The 20,937-nt window shown below is 33.3% G+C and overlaps 4 protein-coding genes across 4 annotated transcripts; all 4 read right to left on the reverse strand.

Moving 5' to 3' along the window:
* Positions 1-20: 20 nt before the first annotated feature.
* Positions 21-1,625, reverse strand: LOC129888609 (probable inactive receptor kinase At5g16590). Its single transcript, XM_055963560.1, has 2 exons — positions 1,031-1,625; positions 21-766 (listed from the first exon to the last, which is right to left on the reverse strand). The coding sequence occupies exons 1-2, from the start codon at positions 1,371-1,373 to the stop codon at positions 195-197; spliced, it is 915 nt and encodes a 304-aa protein (XP_055819535.1). The 5' UTR covers positions 1,374-1,625; the 3' UTR covers positions 21-194.
* A 1,976-nt stretch (positions 1,626-3,601) lies between these two features.
* On the reverse strand, positions 3,602-4,476 carry LOC129888610 (uncharacterized). The gene has a single exon (XM_055963561.1). It carries the CDS (start codon positions 4,398-4,400, stop codon positions 3,807-3,809), a length of 594 nt encoding a protein of 197 aa, XP_055819536.1. The 5' UTR covers positions 4,401-4,476; the 3' UTR covers positions 3,602-3,806.
* A 4,239-nt stretch (positions 4,477-8,715) lies between these two features.
* On the reverse strand, positions 8,716-12,189 carry LOC129890176 (phosphatidylinositol 4-kinase gamma 4-like). Its single transcript, XM_055965732.1, has 2 exons — positions 9,937-12,189; positions 8,716-9,335 (listed from the first exon to the last, which is right to left on the reverse strand). Exons 1-2 carry the CDS (start codon positions 11,299-11,301, stop codon positions 8,949-8,951), a joined length of 1,752 nt encoding a protein of 583 aa, XP_055821707.1. The 5' UTR covers positions 11,302-12,189; the 3' UTR covers positions 8,716-8,948.
* A 4,257-nt stretch (positions 12,190-16,446) lies between these two features.
* On the reverse strand, positions 16,447-18,683 carry LOC129888611 (GDSL esterase/lipase At1g71691). Its single transcript, XM_055963562.1, has 4 exons — positions 18,225-18,683; positions 17,589-17,716; positions 16,999-17,494; positions 16,447-16,905 (listed from the first exon to the last, which is right to left on the reverse strand). Exons 1-4 carry the CDS (start codon positions 18,562-18,564, stop codon positions 16,673-16,675), a joined length of 1,197 nt encoding a protein of 398 aa, XP_055819537.1. The 5' UTR covers positions 18,565-18,683; the 3' UTR covers positions 16,447-16,672.
* Between the last annotated feature and the right edge of the window lie 2,254 nt (positions 18,684-20,937).

Below are 20,937 nucleotides of genomic sequence, written 5' to 3' on the forward strand. Positions count from 1 at the left end.
AGGAATCGATTAAGAAAAATCCTTATGATCTTTTGAATATTGATAGAGCAATAGTTAAATTAGACAAGTCTTACACGCTCACACATCCAAGAAGAAACTTGGGGGAGAGGAGACGGATCCGAAACGTATCATATTTGTAAATACATATGGTAAGATAAAAACAACCTATCATGTTGTTGTATACTGTGCTGTCATCAATGAAACCTGCAGGTATCCCTTATCTGTTTTGTCACTGCGGCCATTGAAGGTCTTTTATTTGGATATTGAAAAGTACAGCAAACTGCAAGCTGTAACAAAAGGACCATTTGCTCAGCATTATTCTGGTCATGTTTAGGAAGCAAGGTATCGAAAACATCGATGATCGGTTTCTCTTGAAACATGGAACGGATCCACTTAGGTAAATCTACTCCTTTGTTCTTGGTAAATGCATCTAGTGGAGCTTTACCAGTTAGTAGTTCCAAAAGCAGAACACCAAAGCTATAGACATCAGACTTTTGTGAGACTTCATAAGCATTTGTCACTTCTGGTGCGCGATAACCAGCCACGAGCTCTAGTTTTGTATTGGGTGAAAGAATTCGTGCAATGGAAAACTCAGATAGACGAACACCTGATAAGGAATCGGTGAGGAAAACATTGGATGATCTTATGTTTCCATGGCAGAAATTCGAGCCTCGGGAATGGAGAAATTCGATAGCACGAGCAACCCCATATGCAATGCTACTTCTTACTTCCCAAATAAGTGAGGCCTTGCTCATACCTTCATTCCCTATATATGGACATTAAACTTAAAAGTCAGACTTCTCTATAACAACCTTCCTCTATAACAATAGTTTACTACAATAACCATGTTTTCCGTTGAAACGGTCGTTATATTATATTATATGTCCTCTATAATAACATTTTACTATAGTAAGTTAGCAATCAAAAAATATCTAAACAAACGATAACATTTTACTATAGTAAGTTAGCAACCAAAAAATATCTGAACAAACGATGTTATAGAGAGGAAATAATGATGAAGAAAACATACCATGTAAACGGAAAGCTAAGCTTCCCATTCTAACATAATCATATACAAGAAGAATTTCATTCTGATGCCAACAATATCCTCTAAGAGGAAGCAAATTTTCATGAACCATCTTTCCTAGTTCACCAATTTTTTCTCTGAATTCCTCCTCAGGTAAGTAACCAACCTTCAATCTTTTCACAGCCACTGCATTTTTCCCTTTCAACTCCGACTTGTAACTCGTCCCGAAAACGCCCTTACCTAAAACTCCAGCCGTCGATCGTAACAATTCGTCTAATCCATAGCCTCCATGATCACCAGAAAACATCAATTCAGTGCCTACAATGTCTGTTGGACTCCAAGGCATTGAATTATGTTCCACGAGGTGCGTGCAAGCTAGTTTGGATAGCGCAAAAACGAGAGAGAAGAAAATATAGAAATGGGAGATCCTTCAATGGCCTAATGAACAATTGGTATTGAAGATTTTGTCAAAGGGATTAAAAGTCTTGGCTGAAATTTTAAGTTTAATGTGAAAAGAAAACATTCTTTGTCTTGATTTGACTTCTTCTTTGGTTGGTGTTCTGTCGTTCGTGCACCTGTCCCCAATGGAAGAATGAGTGATCTGTTCCCTGCGGATCATGTTCTCAATTTAACAATTTTATAATATTTTAATAACGGCTTACGCTTTTTACGTTATGTTTATGATTATGACAAATCATTTATTCGGATTACCTCTTAGAAATGAAATTTGTATGGTTCGTCTATGGGGTTTCAATATATGATAAATAAGCGATGCATCATGGTGCTGCTATGAACGTTTTTCTTGACTTCACAAATTCAATGGAGTTTTTGAAAACAAAAAGAAATTCATTTTATTATTTAGAAAAAAAATAATATTATCATTCAAGTCAACGGGCCTTTCTCATCAACAATAACAAATAAAGAATGTTCAATGAATTTTCCTGCCGACTAAACTCATCAATTTAATTATAATGCTTTGAATTATTTTACAACTATTTTTATAGCTTCATCTTCAATTATATATGCAAGTAGGTCAAGAAGAATTGCAAGGCATGAAATTTGTAGGAAATTACTTTATAATTTCTACTCCAAAATTTTGGCCATCTAGCTCTCCCACGCTCTCCAATTTTATTTTTTTTATTTGGGGTTCCACCAAAAAGGAGCATGACATTTTCAAGGACTCACATCAGACCTAATTCTGATGTCATGTCAAATTATACGTTTAGCCTATTTCACACTCGAAAAACTAATTCAAACGAAAGAGGATTATCAAAGCTTTGAAATCATTCCCATCAACATACATGCCCATAAATGCATAAATGAAAGTGACTAAATAAAAAAGCTATATTTACACATGGATGGATCCATTTGTTGAGTACTTCTTCATTTTTTCGAGTTCGAACTCCTCTTTATATAAAGTCGTCTTTATTAGGAAGCTCTTTATCTTTAATATAAAACTTTTTGATATAAATTTAAATTTAATCGAAATTCAATACGTAGAGGACATCGGATGAGAATAAAAAAAAGCATTGGATGGTATCCAGTTAGATCCATTTTCTGCCCACATACTGAAAAATGTTGAAAATGAAGTTCCCTACAAACTCTAATCCCAAGAGACCTAACCCCACAAAGAAAATGAAAATGTTGCAGAATAAGACACCATCAATAATTTCACTTTCTTTGACGAATGGTCCATACAATGTCCTCATTTCATGTTGTGTACCCACTAGCCGCGTATTCAACGTTTAAAATTTATGAATTCTTATAAAAATTATATGTGGTGCCTATTTTTTTTGCCTAAATAGTCGTTTTTTTCTTTTTAGACAATGATATTTAAGTTAATTTGTATTCATCTAAAGTATAAATATTTTGTATCAATATCAAATAATTGTTTATTAAAATTTAGATAAACAAAAAAAATTAAATGCATAACTTTTTATTTTTTACTTTATTGATCACTATACTATACATCAATTACCCAGTTACCCACTATCTTACCCGACATTCCTCATGAAATCCTCCATTTTTATCGCAAATTGTTTTTTACCTATCTAATTATAGTTTTGCATCTTTTGCTAATCAATAATCATTAACTTTAAATAGAAAGAAACAAAGATTATCTTTACAGCTAATGCTGCTCATAAAACTCAAAACATTTTCATCTTTTTAATTAAAATAGGAATTTATGTATATGTAACAACAATAGGACCATTTTTTAGTGGATAAATCAAAATAAGATGGTGGAATGATAAATACTTATTCATCATTAATTTGAGATTTTAGTTTCAAATTCTAAATATCAAATCATCTTAGCTATAGAACATTTCATCCTAATATAAGATTTTTCAACACGAATTTAAATTTAGTTAGCTCAATACGAACATTAAATGTCAATTCGAGGATCTTTCGAAAATAATTTTTCTACCTCTACCAGGTAAAATAGAATATGTATACATTCTACTATCCAAATCCATATATAAAATTATATTGAATATATTATTATTGTTGTAATACAATGCGAAAGAAAACAAAACAACAAAAAATTAAAATTATCTTCAACAATAAAGTTAATAATAAGACAAACATTTATTTACAGTTACTCTGAAAATTCATCGCCAAACAAAAAAATAAACTAAACCAAAAGAAAATAAAATTAACTCAAAACTTAATACTAAAAATTAATATATTTGCGAGCTATTGCAATGGAGCGGATCTATTCCGTTCACACTCAAAGAATAGCAATTACAGATTTTCCGAGTTTTTAAAAAGACAGAACAAACTAACAGTGGAAAGCTGTCACAGATCCATCACTCACAGAGATACCAATTCTACATTCAGCTTTACTCTCCACATGATGTGTAAAAAAATGGAGCACTCTAACCCGACCCGCCATTTCCAATCTAGACTCCACCTCCATACTAGGTCCGACCCGAAACGCACTCAACCCATCCGTCACCGTCGGCCCACCTACACTCTCCGGTTGCCCATTCACCGTTAACGGAAACGCCTTCACCGTAAAAGTCGCCGCCATATACTGGGTCCGACCCGAATTAATTTTTCCGGCGGGTACGAACATGAACCCGATTCGATTACCCGAATAAAGCAGCTGAAGAGAACTATCATAGTGTGCAAATTCGTCGTGATTTGGGTTTTGGATTGAGACGTATTGAGAAAAGGTGAAGTTAACGGTGCCGTTAGAGGTAGAGAAAGAGGGAAGCTGAATGGAGTTAACGGTGATAACGGGAGATTTGGGTTTGAAAAGAGTGAAGTAAAGGATGAAGATGATAATGAAGATGAAAATTAAGAAAATGGTTGCAACTATACATGAAGCTAAATTTGTACGACCACTTGGAGGTTTACGACACTTAACCATTTTTTGGGTTTTTAGAGAAAAAAAACAGAGATATTTGTGTTGTTTTGGATTCAACAAAGTGATATAAAGAGAGTGTGAAAATGGGAACTTTTTGTTTTTGCAATTTGCTATGCGTAATTTCTGTTCTTTTTGTCACTTCCTTTTTCTAAAGAAACGAGACCCCGGGAAAAGAAAAGAGTTCTGTTCGTATTAATAATGGTGGTGGGGTCGAAATGACTCAGTTGATTTGGAGAATGGTTATCTATAAATGACTCGAAGTCGATCCTTTTTTAATGCCATCTAAGTCAACTTTGTCGCGTAGGACTTACTTAGTGTGATTTACATTTTATAGAAGTTGTGACAAAAATTATAGTGAATGCGGATTATTTTGGAGTTTTAAAAAAAAATAATGATGGTGGAGTTAGCTTATACGTACCTTAATAAAGTTTAGTGTGTATTTGTTAGTTTTTTCGGCATAAGTATTAAATGGTTATTTTATAACTAACTAAGGATCGCTTAGTAAAGTGTATAAGAATAGTATTGAATATCATGTATTAGTAATGCTCACATTATTATGAAGAAATTATTTTATACATCATTATATATATATAAAAAAAAAACCTCTCCACAAATACGATAGAAAGAATGTGGACAATGTTTGGAAGGGTAATTGTATATTTAACATATTAATGCATGTATTAAAATTCTTTACATTGTCAATATTGGGGGCGGAACCACCTTTATTTCAGGGGATTCATCGAACTCATTCGACAGAAAATTATACTATTTATACATGGTTAAAATATTTTTTTATGTATATATAATAGATGTCGAACCCCTTTCGACTAGTTTGTGTGTCTATTCTTCATGTTTTGAACCCCTTAATGAAAATTTTGACTCTGCCACTGATCGATATCATGATTTTTCAAATATTAGTTATACATAGCATAATACTTGTTATAAAAAAAATGACAAACAAACTTAAGAAGAGGAGGAGAGAGCAAATGAGTAATCTTATTTGTTATGTCGGAAAAAAACGATTTAAAATTAATTTAAACTTTTAGAGAAAAATTAATTTTAGAAAAGAGAGTCGCCATTTAATTTTTAAGAAAAATCAAGAAACCTTAATTTTAAAGACCCTAACAGATCTAAGTCTTACACATAGAGAAAATGGGTAAGAGTTCAAATTTCCATTTTGAGAAGGTGTTAGCACTCAAAGTGGCCGCTAACGCGCGGTTATCCGACGATTTAAAAATTATTTGACTAACTTTAAAAATATTAATTTAAAAAGAAATAAAAACTGTAAAATTATTTTGAAAAAATAAGCAAGTTTATACATTGGAAGCTATATAAAAAGAAAGTAAAGTTTATTAAAGTGGCTAAGTAAAGATAGAAAATCATTTAAAGAGTAAATAAACATGAAATGGTTTATCTTTAGGGAAATCTAATTAAGTTAAACTAAATTAAAATTAATATCTAAGCAATCATAAATAACATAAGTGAATAAATTATTACAACCCGAATCAATATAAATAAATAATAAATAACATATGAAAATATGGCCCGACACTTATTTTCTATATGTCTGGACTAAGTTGTTGGGTCATCTGCGTTTTGAGCATTAGGCCCAATTCCACTGTATATCACGGTTATATATACACCATATATTAGTACATACAACACTACTTTCCTGTATTATCATATTGTGTATACACTGTATATCAGTGTATACATCATTGTTTTTTTTGCATATTAGACTGTATATATATTGTATATCAGTCTATATAACATTGTTTCCCTACATATCAGACTATATATGCATTGTATATCAGTGTATGCAATAATTTTTTTCACCTCATTCCGTGTATATAGATGTATACAACCAAATATCAATCTTCAAACCATGTATATTAGCTTCCTTTTCATGTATCAACTTTTCAGCAATTCAAGCAAGATGATGGTTGACTCAAAACTCACTATATGCAAGGATGAAGTCTAATGATGGACTCGAATTGATATCACATGCACCCACATGATAGACTCGAATTGATATCACATCCAGATGATGAAGAAATAAAATCATAGCCTTCACTTTATCCTGACTTGATGCTTCATTTCCTTTGATTATAGCATCACCAAAACCCTTAGTGGTAAGGTGAATTTCAGCATCAAGTACCCATGACAACTAATTTTTGTCAGAAATATCAAGTGTCACGAACTCCAATTTTGACAAGTTTGACATGATGAAAACTATCGTAAAAATTTAGATTAAACTAATAAAATTTTAACTATTGAAAATTAAGAACAACTTATATGGTATTGTAATAAGAAAAATTATTTTTATTAATTAATAAAGTCTACTACCACCTTATATTATTTAGAGAACATAAAAACTGAAAATATTCAAATGTATACTTGTGTTTAGGATCTAAGAAATAACTATATCATCAAAACATACCTTATAAGAGACTTCGTCTTGATAGCGCGTTATAAATAAAATGACAAACCAACTTAAGAAGAGAAGGAGAGAGCAAATGAGTAATCTTATTGTTTTCTTCTCTTTTGTATATTCATCTATGCTTATAAGAATAGTTGTTTATAGGCCTAAAAGAATAAACAAATTACGGTGGAAACACATAATAGTTGAGATAAATTGTGGTGATGGATAAGATATAGTGGAAACAAATTGTGGTGAAGAATAAGATATATGAGAACAAATTGTGGTGGAAGATAACATGAACATATATTATTTTGTAACAATACCCAATATAACATGGGTTGAAACATAGTGTATAACAAATACTTGCATTAGTCTAGTACATCCTACCAAACGACTAATTAGAGTTATACAAATATTAATAACGTAAAGATTAATTATGAGAGTCTACATACTTTTTTTATTTCAATTTGTTTGTTTTATTTTGACTTGACACAAAGTTTAAAAAAGTAAAAGAAGATTTTTGAATCTTGTTGTCTTAAATTTAAGATATGTCATATATACAAAAATACCATTTATAAATCTTGTTATCTTAAAAATATCCTCTGAAAAATTGAAATTAAAAATTATCAAAAATAAAAGAAACATTTTTTTACATTCAAAAATTATACCTATGTATAATATAGATGAAAGTGCAACTGTAATGCTAGAAAAAGAATTGCTTTAGAGAGGCAATACTGTATTTCAAATCTGAAAAACAGTTTATAATATGTTTTTAATTTCATTTTTCACTTTTGCAGCTGTATTTAAGTACATTTAATAGTTTTTCCGTCAATTCATTAGAACAACATTTGCTAAGCTATCTTTAGGTTGATTGTGAATTGTGGCATTAACACTCACAAAAAAATAGAACAACACTATCATCTTCTTCTTTTTTAGGACAAAGAAACTTGATGTCGCTTTTTCTTTGGGTGCTCACAAAGTAAACTTCGTTGCAGTGTCATAATTTATAAATCACCCGAAAAAGGTAAAATGTACTAGCCAAATCATGTGCAACGAATTCGACCGAAAAAACAAACTTTAAATTGAAAACTCTCCATTTGAGAGATCATTTGATCAACCAACTCGGCTATTCTAACAGAATAGAACAATATTATCTTATAATTGAGCGAGAGAATTCTTTTCTGACTTTGTTTTGACCTAAAATGATGCTACACAACTGTATATAGGAATTTTCCTTTTTATAATTTTTACATTTTTTTTTTCTGAGAAAGAAATCTTTATACTATATAATATGATATTTTTAGGTGCCAATAGAAAATGTTGAATTTGGGTATCTTAATGTACTTTTTCAAACTCTAATACCATTGTAATCCAATCACATGAATGTTAACTATTTCTGTTTAGTCTCTGTCATTTTCTCAACTTCTATCACATTACTTTCAAATGATGTGGTTGAGCTAATTCTTAAAGAGAGTTGTCATAAGCTAAAACATTTTTTCTCTTCAGCTCCCCCCAAAAAAGAATACAAATAAAAGGAAAGCCGGAGCACTAAACTTTCGTTATGCGCGGGGCTAGGTAAGAGCAGGACCTTATTGGGTGTTAGTACACAGCCTTACATCCTGCATTTCTGCAAGCTATTATTGGATGTTATGTACACAGCCTTACATCTTGCATTTCTACAAGCTATTTTTCTTTCACAGCTTGAACTTGTGACCTCTTGGAAACACAACGGCAACTTCTAACATTGCGCCAAGGCTCATCTATTCAAACTACAATCCTTTAGTAAACATAAAATTTCACAAGTTAGTTGGTGCTTACTGAGACAAGGAGTTTGATAGCTCTTGTACATAAAACTCAGTATCACTTTACTCATTGAGAAAGGCTACAAGACAACTGTTTCATAAATAAGTTTGTTTTATTTATTATTTATTGCATATTGCAACTTCTGCTCCATATTTGGAGAACCATCATATTCGTAATGAGCAGAAATTGAGAGGAGAAAAGGTTTCTGACCATAGACGACAAAGTCAGTCATCCACCTTCGCTATCTCCATTCAGTCCATTTATATATATGGACCGAACGAATGCTATATACATACAACAGAATTGAAGATACATACTTACAATCCTTAGGAAGATTTATATTTTAACTTCTCAAGCTTGATATCCATGAGCTTGTAGACAGTTTCAAGAAATGCAACTTCAGTCATGCCAGGAAGCATATAATCTTGAGCATCACGAATGATTTCCTCGATAACAGATTCCTTGTTCAAGGTTTCCCTACACATCATGCTTCCTATGTCAAATGGAGTAAGTCCTCTCTCTACTCCTTTCTTCAGAAGCATGGTTGAGATACGAAGAGTACGAGCACATTCAACAGACAAATCCAATCCGTAAAACTTAAGAAGGTCAATGTCTTGTTCAGCATCCAGTGATTTGATGTACTTGATAGTTTCTGGAGAGTAAGGTTGACGGGCTTGTGGCCAATAGAGCCAATCAAAGGTGCAATCTTCAAACTGCAGATAACAAATTTGTGAGTGCAACTCTTGAAAGGAAGTAAATGTTCAAGTACTATAAATGCTAACAGACCAGTAGAAAGATAAAATTTTCCGACCAGTGGAGATTCTTGGACATAATGAATCTGAGTTGTGACACAGATATAGAAATATCACAGATCTTAAGAAATTTCGAAGACTTCTTTCTATAATTTGGAGGAGGGAACTGGACCTAAAGATAGGAGAGGTGATATCCAGCTAAACCAACGTCAACCCTATTGTCAGGCACATCTTACCGGGAAAATATTAAGCTCATCGACAGGATAAGCATACCTTTCTTGAGATCTTATTCACTACAAACAATACATGCAGGGAAAGAACAAATTATTTGGCATCCAAACTAGGCACCTCATTTCTCCACACCAGAGAAATCATTACCGAAATATTAGAAGTATTCACAAGGCATAGAAATGGAGTTGTGCAGATGTACACTTCCATGCACAATAATCAAGTTAGTGAAAATGAAAAATTACTCGCAAGGAAGCAATCAAAAGTTCAAAGCATTTCTTATCATCTAATTTGTCAAACAACATTTGCAAGGAATAACAGAATCAAAACTTACATTCTCAGGCAAGCAGTAGCCATGGTCAATTGGTGTGAGCACGATTCGTTCTTCTTCCCCTTCCCTGCTCACAAGAATATTCCCAGCATGCCTATCTGCATTTGCTGTTCTAATGTCAAAGACAGTAATCTTATGGACTTCCTCAACAGGAAATATCCCTGGACCCATATCCTCACAATTTCCTTCATTCTTCATAAACAGCTGCAGTGAACCAACTTTAATGTATTCGGATGACCACTCAAATCCATCAGGATGATGAAACGTATTGTGCAAGCACTGAACCATAACAGTGGGAGGCACACCGGAAAAGCCAATCTCACAATTGGACAATGTTCGGTGCCCGGTCCTTGGATGGTCCAGTAGGAAAGCTGCAACCTCCTTGAATGCACCTTCTCCAACTCGGGTTCCCCTTTTTAACCCTTCACCATTGGTTGATAAAGGTAGCCCTTGAGGGTTATTCACAGCTAGTGGTTCCTCATCAATGGGCTTAAAAATAGCAACATACTTGTTGCCAGATCCATCCTGCATGAAATAAGCTCCTCCAGTCCCTTCAGATGATCGGATAGGTATGTTGCCTTTTGTCAATCCATCACATGCAGAGTTGATCATGTCCCAGATATATCCAGGCAGTTCAATATTTGGATCAACAACAAAAGGTTCCAACAACAAGTTTCTATCAGGTGTCTTCTTGGAGAAGGACTGGAACTCCCTGGATGGTTCATGTACACCCTGACTTTGGGTCTTCTCATTCCAATTAGCTGCAATAACAGAAAGTTCAACATCCTTCTCGGCATGCTTAGCCCGAAACTTTGCAAATTTCTGAACTACCAAGTGAATCACAGCATCAGCAGTAATATCATCAATGAGCTTTTGATCCTCAAGCTTCTCACCATTACAGAAAAGCTCTTGAACCTTAAGCTCCTCACCAAAGTCTTTGCCTTTCTTCAATATGGTACGCTTAAGGTACCCAATATCTTGATGCCTGTCAACGGGAAATTCAAATTCCATGCCACAAGTAGTCCTAACAGTGATAACAAGGAGATCAGATATCTTGAAGACCATATGCAAAACATTCCCATTACCGACTCCATAGTCCCTGACCAAGGATTCATTTCTTGCCAGCTCTCTACCTCCAAAAACTAGCTTCTGCATCTTAACCACAAACCCTTTACATGTTTGGAGCTTAAGTTTCACTTCACCAATCGAATCAGATTCCAACACACGCATTGGAATCACAGAACCAGCCATAGTGATATATATTACAATCGATTCATTCGTGCAAAGCGTCAATGGGCCATAGATATGTCTTGTAGCCCGGACAGACTCTTCCTGAACCGGACTCAAAGCCACATCAACAGCAGACATTGTGATGATTATACAAGGCTTTACACACCAGCCTCAAGATTTGCTTGAACCCCTAATTCTCCTTGATGACTATGTAAGTGTTCAAAAATCTCAAACAGGGCATCAACCATGTACAAATTGAACAAGGTTGCTCAATCTTAAATCCTCAATGCAGAAATGTAATTCCCCTTTTACCAAAAGACTCTACCTTTCTTACCCAAAAAAGAAAAACACAAGCTAACGATAGACAAAAAATAGATGAAATTAAAAAAAACAAATGAAGGAACTCAAAGCAATCAAGAACCAAAGATTCAAACTTTCACAATCCTAAACTGCAATAAATGAAATACCCAAATCAATATTGATCCAAAACTCCTCAGAAATGCAGAGCTTGAAGATCAAGAACCCAATTAAATCTTCAACGATTCACTTCTTTGGGGAGTTTTATCAAACAGATCACACGCACAAAAGGGTACAAATAAAAGTTAGATTGCTAAGGCTTTGGGGGCAATTTTTTTTTGCTTTTCCACAGGATAGTGGATTCTTTACCAGTAGGAAAGAATCAAAAGGCAAATGGGTCAAAGAATAAAAGCTTATATATTACTACATGGCATGGAAGGATTTGATAAAAAAAAAAATTCTTTCTTAATTTATCGTCCTTGCATTTCCCGGAATTGGATATCGGAGCTTGGTTGTATGACTTGGTTACATGTCGGAAAATTCAAACAATTTCCGGTTTATTCGCCGGCCTTGTGAAGTTTTCCGGTAGAAATGTCAATGAAGGGAGAGAGAGAAGGTGAAGAGTGGAATAAGCGGAATTATAGCCGTTAGATTTGCTAATTTGCTTTTGACTATATGACTCATAAAAGAGTATTGAAGAGCTTAGCTTTATTTCAATTTATAACTTCATATTTCATCTTATATAACTTTATCACAATTTATAGCTTTATTTATCCATGTCTCAGTGTCGCTCAAACATTTTTCAATAATAACATGCTAAGTGTAATTTTATAAGTGAACATGGAAAGAATTATAGACAAGAATAGAACGAATTCATTATAGGGTACTCTATCACGAGCCGTCAAAGCACACCCAGCTAATCGTCAAATGGATCTGGAAAAAATAGAAGACAATAATAGAGTGAATCCGCCATAGGATACTTTATCACGAGCTGTCAAAGCACACCCAGTCAATCATCAAATGGATCTAAAAAAAATGGAGACAATAATAGAGTGAATATATCATAGAATATTCTATCACGAACTGTCAAAGCGCGCTTAGTCAATCGTTAGTCTCCAGCTCAAAGCTGACTAGTATAATCACGTTGTTGCTGACATTACTTCTATTTAATAAAGATAAGGAAGTTATTTTCGATTGAGCTTTGGCAAACAGTTTTAAAATGGAAAAAAGATTTGTTTAAATTGTTCATTTTTTATTTGTTTTTCATTTGGTGTGTCATATTTGTATAAGTCGAAGTACATCTAAGATTTAAAATTTATGATCTTTTATCATAATCTCAAATTATATTAAATAAATTTATAATTAAATATTTTATAATATTTTTTAAATATTTATACGATTATGATGAAAAGCTATTAGATTCTTGGAAATTCATACCTAAAAACATAAGCTTTGGGTACACTCATGTGTATTAAAAAGGACAGCTCGGTGCACTAAAACTTTCGCTATGCGTAGGATCCGAAAAAGGATCTGACCACAAGGGTCTATTGTACGCGGCCTAAATTCATATGTATTGGGCCGACTATATTCATTGTATGGCTGAAAATCCCATATTAATTGAGAGCAAAATTACATAATAAGTTGTAAATTAAATTATACAAAAGAGGCGTGTAAAGTAACAAATGCTTCTGTTAATTGAAAAATTAGTAACATAACCATCGTTTGTCCAAAATAAAAAAGTAATAGCATTTTTGGTCCTTCGATTATGGGTAAATTATCATTTTGGTACTTATGATATTGATTTTTAACACATTTAACCTTTATTTCGATTAATTAAAATATATGCTTTTGATCCCATTATATAAAAAATATGTTATATTTAGATTATTTAGCACATTATCCTCAAATATGCGATAACAATACAAATTTGATATAACATATGGATAAATTAAGTGGTAAAACTATTACTATTAGGGAAAAAGGCTACTTTTAATTATAATTTGGGGAACATCTTTTTATACTAAAAATATGTTAATTGAACCTTTTAAATTTTAAATTCAGTGTATTGCACAAACAAAAAAGTACTAAATAGTTGAGTGACAGAACAAACACCTTGGCACTAGGAATGGGTTCCAAATTAGTATTACAAATCCAGAAAATCTCTCTTGAAAATTATCAATTAATTCTAATTCATGTTCCTAGAAAAAATAACCCTCTTTTATTTCTCTCCTTTCAACATATCTACAGTAAAAGTAAAACAGTAAAAACTGGTAATTTGTAAAACAAACAAACAAACAAAATCCTTCTTTTGAAGTGAATTTGTACTTCCTTTTTCAGAGATCTCATATTCAAATTATAGAAAAAAATTTGACTAAAGAGTATTTCATTCTTTAATACATCTTATACGACGTGAATTAAGATTAATATAGATATCGAATACTGAGCGAAAGCAAATGAACTAGATGCATAAATCTTTTAGTCAAAGTTCCACCCAATGGCATAGCCATATGTAACGACGAGTGGGCGGTCGAACACCTTTGGAATATATATATATATATATATATATATATATATATATATAAAATAATATTATATTAAATCTTAAACATTCTTAATGAAATTTTTGACTTTGCCCCTGTTTCAACCAAACAAAAATTAGAAAATGTTGCATAGATCTGAAGTTCAGTCACTAACATATTATAAATTATAAGAAAGAGAATCAAATAGATTTATTTGATATCTAAGAAGATAAGAATTATGAATTATGGTTTACTTTATGTTTAACTTAATGATGCATCACATTCTTTTGTCTCGTTTAAACTTTTGAGTCACTATTGAAACTTGAAAAATACAAGGAACTTTCTTTTTTAAAAATAAAATAAAATAAAGAAGAGGACAAGTGGACATGTTCATTGAACCTTTCATCTTCACATAAAAAAAAAAACCTTAATTATTGTCCCCAAACGTTATAACGAAGAAAAAAAAGAGTAAAAAATATAACTTTAAAAGATGGATAATAAAGTGGTTTTTTGGTCCGTTGAAATCCATTAGGATGTAAAATTGAAAGGACTCCTCTCGTTTTTCATTAGAGATTTCGAATTCAAATTTTGAATGTGAAATTGCTTTTGTTAAAGGAGTGTGTTTTATTGCTAATATGGGAGCCATTGTTATTGATATTGGGTCGTAGCCCTTCGTCGAAAATTATATTATATTAAAAAATTAGGGATTGATTTAATTAGACAAGACATGTCATACCTTAGTTTACTAAAGGACGATGTGATCCTAAATAAGATAATATGAAAGTCAATGATTAGGATAGAAGGTTAGTAGATAATCGTCAAACGCTGGGGCGGAGCTAGAAGGTCAATGATTAGGATAGAAGGTTAGTAGATAATCGCCAAACGCTGGGGCGGAGCTAGAAGGTTAACTACGAATTTGGTCGAACCCAATAGTTTTAGTCAAACTACTGTATTTGTGTTAAGAAATTCACTAACTATGTACAAAAATTAAACTCGGGATCTAGTTACTAGAAGTGGCGGAACCACATACACTTGAGGGGTGTTAATCGAAACTCGTTTGTTAGAAAATTACGTTGTTTAGCTAGGTAAAAAAATTTCTTTATATATATATATATATATATTACATATTGACATCTCTTGGCTTCTACGCGATTTTACTTCTTAAATTTTGACACTACTCGCCACTGGTTACTAGCATCAAATATCGATATCATAGAATTTTGAACCTAGAAAGTTCAAATCCTAATTCCGTCTCTGATCACTAGAGCATTGTCCGATTTTCTTTATCAATATTTTTACTATCATTAATCTCCTGTTATTTTGTTCTTCGATTTTAATTATTTATCGTTATTTTTTAGTTATTCTATTATTTTTTATTGATACCGACCGTTCTTATCTTCATTATTTTCGTCATGGATTTTTAATTATTATATTTTCTTTTCATACCTACTTTAAAATGTTTTATTTGAATCAATAATCTATTTGAAACAGTCTTCCTATGTTCATAAGGTAAAAGTTAGATCTGCTTACACAATATTTCACTAGATCCCATTAAATATATTGTTATTGTTGTATATAAAAAACTTATATAGATGTATCAAACTTTGAATATTCTTAGCGAACTTTTTGATTTCACACGTGGTTATTAGTTCGATGAAGCTCAATATATTGTTGTTCAAACTTTATATTTACATTAACAACAATAACAATCCAGTGAATTATATTTACATTAACATATACAAATAATTTATTTAAAATACAATAAATAAAAATGATTATGATCAAAATCAATAAATTAAATTTGTAATTCCACCAAAAGTTTATACAAATTTTGAAGTTGCAAAGAGACAAAAGGGCTCTTACTTGTCGGTTCACTTCCCTTAGACCGTTGAGGGTGGCTTTGAGTCAGACCTTTGTCTCTTTTTCACCTTTATAATTTTTATTTCTTTTTCAATGTTCAAATTTAACTAATTTCAAATTCGAATTAATTTTTTCGTTTCCTTTTTCTCTTGGTAGGGTTAAATTTATTAGAGCACGCCTACACTCGCTTGTTATCGAATGGAACAATAGTTGGCTACAAAGAGAGTTTAGGTAGGCAAATAGAAAAATAGATAGTTAAGATATGAAACTCTCGGTACAAGTGATAATTTATATGTGTGTTTGATGATTAGCTCAAAACGTTTTGATAGTTATACAAAATGTATCTCTTTCCTTCTACAGAAAAAGAATATGTGAAAATACAGAAAAAGTACATAACAAATGAAACAAAAGAGTCTTCCTATTTCGTTGATATAAGTCTTCTCATGGATCAATTTGGACTATTGGATACCCCTACTTGACCTATAATTAGAGGCCTCAAGTCCGAGCTTTGAGGGGGCATTTCAACCCCATTGTGGAACTTTCTAATGTGAATTGAGATTTAGTCGGGCTCCAACTGTGGATACCAGACACCGATTTGAGAAACTACTCAAGCTAGAATATGCCACACTTCTAATTAATGACTTGAATGAACTTGGCAGAAAAAGTTTTATCATTGCAGAAATATGAAAGTTACATGTAATACCAAAAATTGGCACACACAAAGAATGCTATACCAACTATACAGTGGTCATATATTCAAAGTACAAAAAGAATTTTATACGGATTTTTTCAAAGATCATATATCCAAGAAATTGAATTGTGTCTAGGTCCAACTATCTGGTGTTTGGAGCTAACATGTCCTGCAAGTTCATTGGGTAGCACATAGGTGTATGAAGGCTGGACCAGATGTTGTCAGCGAGGATAGCGTTCACAGAATCAGTTGGATGAAATTGATCCCACCAGATGTGGCTAGAGGCGTTATTGCACGCCATTTCAGGGGAAACACACATGATCCAGCCTTTATATTCGCCTAAACCACAGCAAGCCTCATCTGTCACATTGAAACCTATAATGAAAATTGAAAAAAATGTTAGATTTGATCTTCTCACGTTACATGACCTGTCAAATAAATTTTTATAGATCCTATGGATCGCCTCACCATAACGGTCGTGATTCTGAATAATGTCCATTGAGCCTTCAAATGCATCACAGAATATGATAGTGGCATCAACAAGCTCCTCATTGAGTTCAGACACCATATATCTCACAGCAAAGTTGAACTCCAATATCATGTCATTTATGTTCTCGACACACTCCCCGTTCTTGCTACTGTATAGCCATAAGTAGTAAGGTGCACAGCCTATAGGAGCCAGTCCCATTACAACCACTTTTCTTACCTTGTCATTGTACAAGTTCTTAATCTCCTGTTTTATCGTCTGTGCTAAAAACTGGTTGAAACTCCACGGCAGGTAAACAGATTGAACATTTGATGCATTTAGGAGATAGTAATGAATGTAGTCATTACTCCCTATCGAAATGTAGAACAAAGAATTAGATATCAGATCAGTTGTTGCATCCTCACCAATAGTCACTATAAACTGCTGAATAGTGTCAGTAACCTGCTCTATTTGCTGTGCAAGTGAGATGTGCTGACCCTGCATAAACACTAATCTAGTTTAATTACTACAAAAATTAATAACCATAAAATGCAGTAGGACAAAATAGATTCATATACGATGAAACTATTACCAATTCTGAGCCACTTGAGAAGATAATACCAGCACCAGCAGAAGCATAATTAACCCCAAGAATCATTTCTTCAATTGAACCAGCCTGCCCTAGGTAACTAGGCACAAATGGTAACCCCAGACGCAATGCTGATATAATCAAATGCACAAGAAACAATGAATGGAAAATCAGCATTCTTTAACCAAATGATCCTAAGAAAAAGAATTCAAGAATTCATCATCGAATTCCACAAAACCAGTAAGAAACTTTTGAGGTTGAATAGGATAAAAGACAAGAAATTAACAGCAAAAGATCCATACGCCGTTTCATTGAAAGTCGAATCATTTTTTTCTCACTGACAATTAATCAAACGCCTATCAGTCTCACATCTCAAAACTCAATCCAAAAATCAACAATTAAGAAAATTCATCACTGAATTCCACAAAATTAGTACAAATTTTTGCGCTTGAATAGGATAACAAGACAAGATATTAAAAGCAAAAGATCCATAAACCATTTCATTGAAAGTTCAATCTTTTTTTTTTCTCACAGACAATTAATCAAACACGTAGCAGTCTCAAATCTCAAATTTCAAAACTCAAAACTCAAGCCAAATTTTTTTCCCCACAAATTTCACTACCCAATTGAGAAAATTACCTAGATAATCGACAGGGATTCTTCCATTGCAGAATCGTCCAGTAGGTTGATGAGTATCAAAATCACGACCATAAGGAAGCCTATCAGCTCGAGCAAAAGTCCCAAGAAAATTATTCGTACCACAATCAACTGACGAATCACCAATAATGAACAAAGCCGGAACAAGAGGAGCTGTAGGACGAAAAATTGGAGACGAAGAGATAGGAAAAGACGGGGTTAATGACGAAAAATCCAACGCAGAATCATGGGTTATGAGATCTTGAGGGTAAATGAGAGCTTTAGCTTCTGGGAATACGAAAAAAATGAAGATGAACAGAATCTTGATTACTGAGAAATCCATGGCGGATACAGAGAGTGAGTGAGGAAAAAATTAACTGCTTTTGGAGGGAGCTATAACTAACTTGAAGAAAATGATGTAAATTGAAAATCCCTAAATTGCCCCGTTAGTTTTCTTTTCCCAAATTGCCCTTATATTATAGTTGCACAACAAAAAAAATGTAATACTTGTTATAAAACAAACTAACTTAACAAATTGTTCGCAATAAATTTTTGTGGTGCTGAAAATTAACTGCAATCAAAATAAATAAAAGAAAAAACTAATTTTATTGATGATTTTTTTTAGTACCATTCCGTTGTTCTCTTGATTCTTCTCTCCTAATATATTTTCGTAATTCGAGGACCGATAGTAGCTTATTTCTCGAATGTAAGAGGATGTAGAGTTCCTTGAGATATGTTTAATCTTTGGGAACGTCGAAAAGCACTTCGTCGTTTCAAGTCGATCTCCAGGCAAATACACCCTCCATTCCATTTTAATTGTCCACTTTTTATTTTACACAACTCTTAAAAGTATAAATAATATAGATAATTTTACTAATATACCCAGAATTCACCATACATGTAAGAAAATAAAAATGACCCTTATAATAATTTATACTTGTGATAGTACCCCTAAGTATCCGCGGGATTAATACGTGTAGCCTCGGCATGATCCACGAAAATCCATTTGAGATCCGCAAAAAAGCCAAATGATTAATATCTGCGAGATAGTTAACCTCGAGTACATAATCTGATGTAATACAAGGACTGGCAGATAAAAGAACCATCTCTACGCAGGTCCAGATCACTTCTTTCTTCAAATGGACTATTAAGTTTTCTCGTGAAGGAAGCTGAATTTGAGTATGAGACAACGGATGCAACAAGTCATCTCTCCGGTATTATTTTCCATGGTGCAGAGCCATCCCTCCGATGGAACGATCGTCCACTACAAGAGAAGGTATATATTGCTACAAAATACGTTGTAGCTAGATATGAAATTTTTCGTGGCTAAACACTTTAGCTACAATATTTTTTTCCGTAGCATTTGTAGCAAGATGTAACGTGTCTAAGTGTTAGCTACAAACTTTAAATGATCCGTGATTAAGAATTTATATTTATTGATACAAAAAAATTATTATTGTGTCGCAAACAAAATGCTCCTAAATGCCTTTAAAGCACCACCGGGTCGTTACAGAGCATTATATTTGTGACACAACAGCAATTAGGAGCATTTTATTTGTGAAAAAACAACAATTAGATGATTTCGCCAGTTTTTCGTGTATGCTAGCCCATGGATATTTTAGGTGCCGGGGATACGGGTCAAATTTTCTTGGATTCTTCCATAGTAGCATCCGTAACGACCTGGAGAATGACTTCAGTAGCCCCGACAGTGCTTTAGAGGGGTTTAGAAGCATTTTATTGGCGACGCAATAGAAATTAGGCGATTTTGCCAGTTATTCGTGTGTTAGCTCACAGACTTTTTAGGTGCCGGAGGTCCGGATTGAATTTTCTGGGATTCTTGCATAATAGCGTCCGTAGTGACCTGGGAAATGACTACAATAGCCCTAACAACGCTTTACAGGGATTTAAGATCATTTTATTTGTGACACAATAGGAATTAAGCGATTATGCAAGTTTTTCGTGTGTGTTAGCCTACGGATTTTTTAGGTGTCAGGGGTCCAGGTCAAATTTTTTTGGATTCTTACATAATAGCTTCCGTAACAACTTGGAGAACGACTCCAGTAGTCCCGACGGTGCTTTATAGGGGTTTAAGAGCATTTTATTTGCGACGCAACAAGAATTAAGCTATTTTGCCAGTTTTTCGAATATGTTGCCCACAGAGTTTTTCGGTGCAGGGGGTCAGGGTCAAATTTTCTTGGATTCTTCCATAGTAGCATCGATGGCTCTTTAGAGGAGTTTAGGAGCATTTTATTTGTGATGCAACAAGTATTAGGCGATTTTGACCTAGAACCCCAATACCTAAAAAATCCGTGGGCTAACATACACAAAAAACTGTTAAAAATCATCTAATTTCTGTTGCATCACAAATAAAATGCTCCTAAACCCTATAAAGTGCCGCCCAGCTACTGTATTTGACCTAGACCTCCGGCATCTAATAAATTCGTGGGCTAACACACACAAAAAACTAGCAAAATCGCCTTATTCCTGTTGTGTCGAAATAAAATGCTCCTAAACCCCTCTGAAGCATCGTCAGGGCTACTAAACTCAATCCCCAAGTTGTTATGAATGCTACTATAGAAGAATGCAAGAGAATTCGACCCGAACACGTGGCACCTAAAAAATCTGAGGGCTACCATACACGAAAAATATGCAAAATCTCCAAATTTCTGTTGCATCGCAAATAAAATGCTCGTAAACCCCTCTAAAATATCATTGG

The sequence above is a fragment of the Solanum dulcamara genome, chromosome 5 (assembly GCF_947179165.1).
Source record: "Solanum dulcamara chromosome 5, daSolDulc1.2, whole genome shotgun sequence".
NCBI lineage: Eukaryota > Viridiplantae > Streptophyta > Magnoliopsida > Solanales > Solanaceae > Solanum > Solanum dulcamara.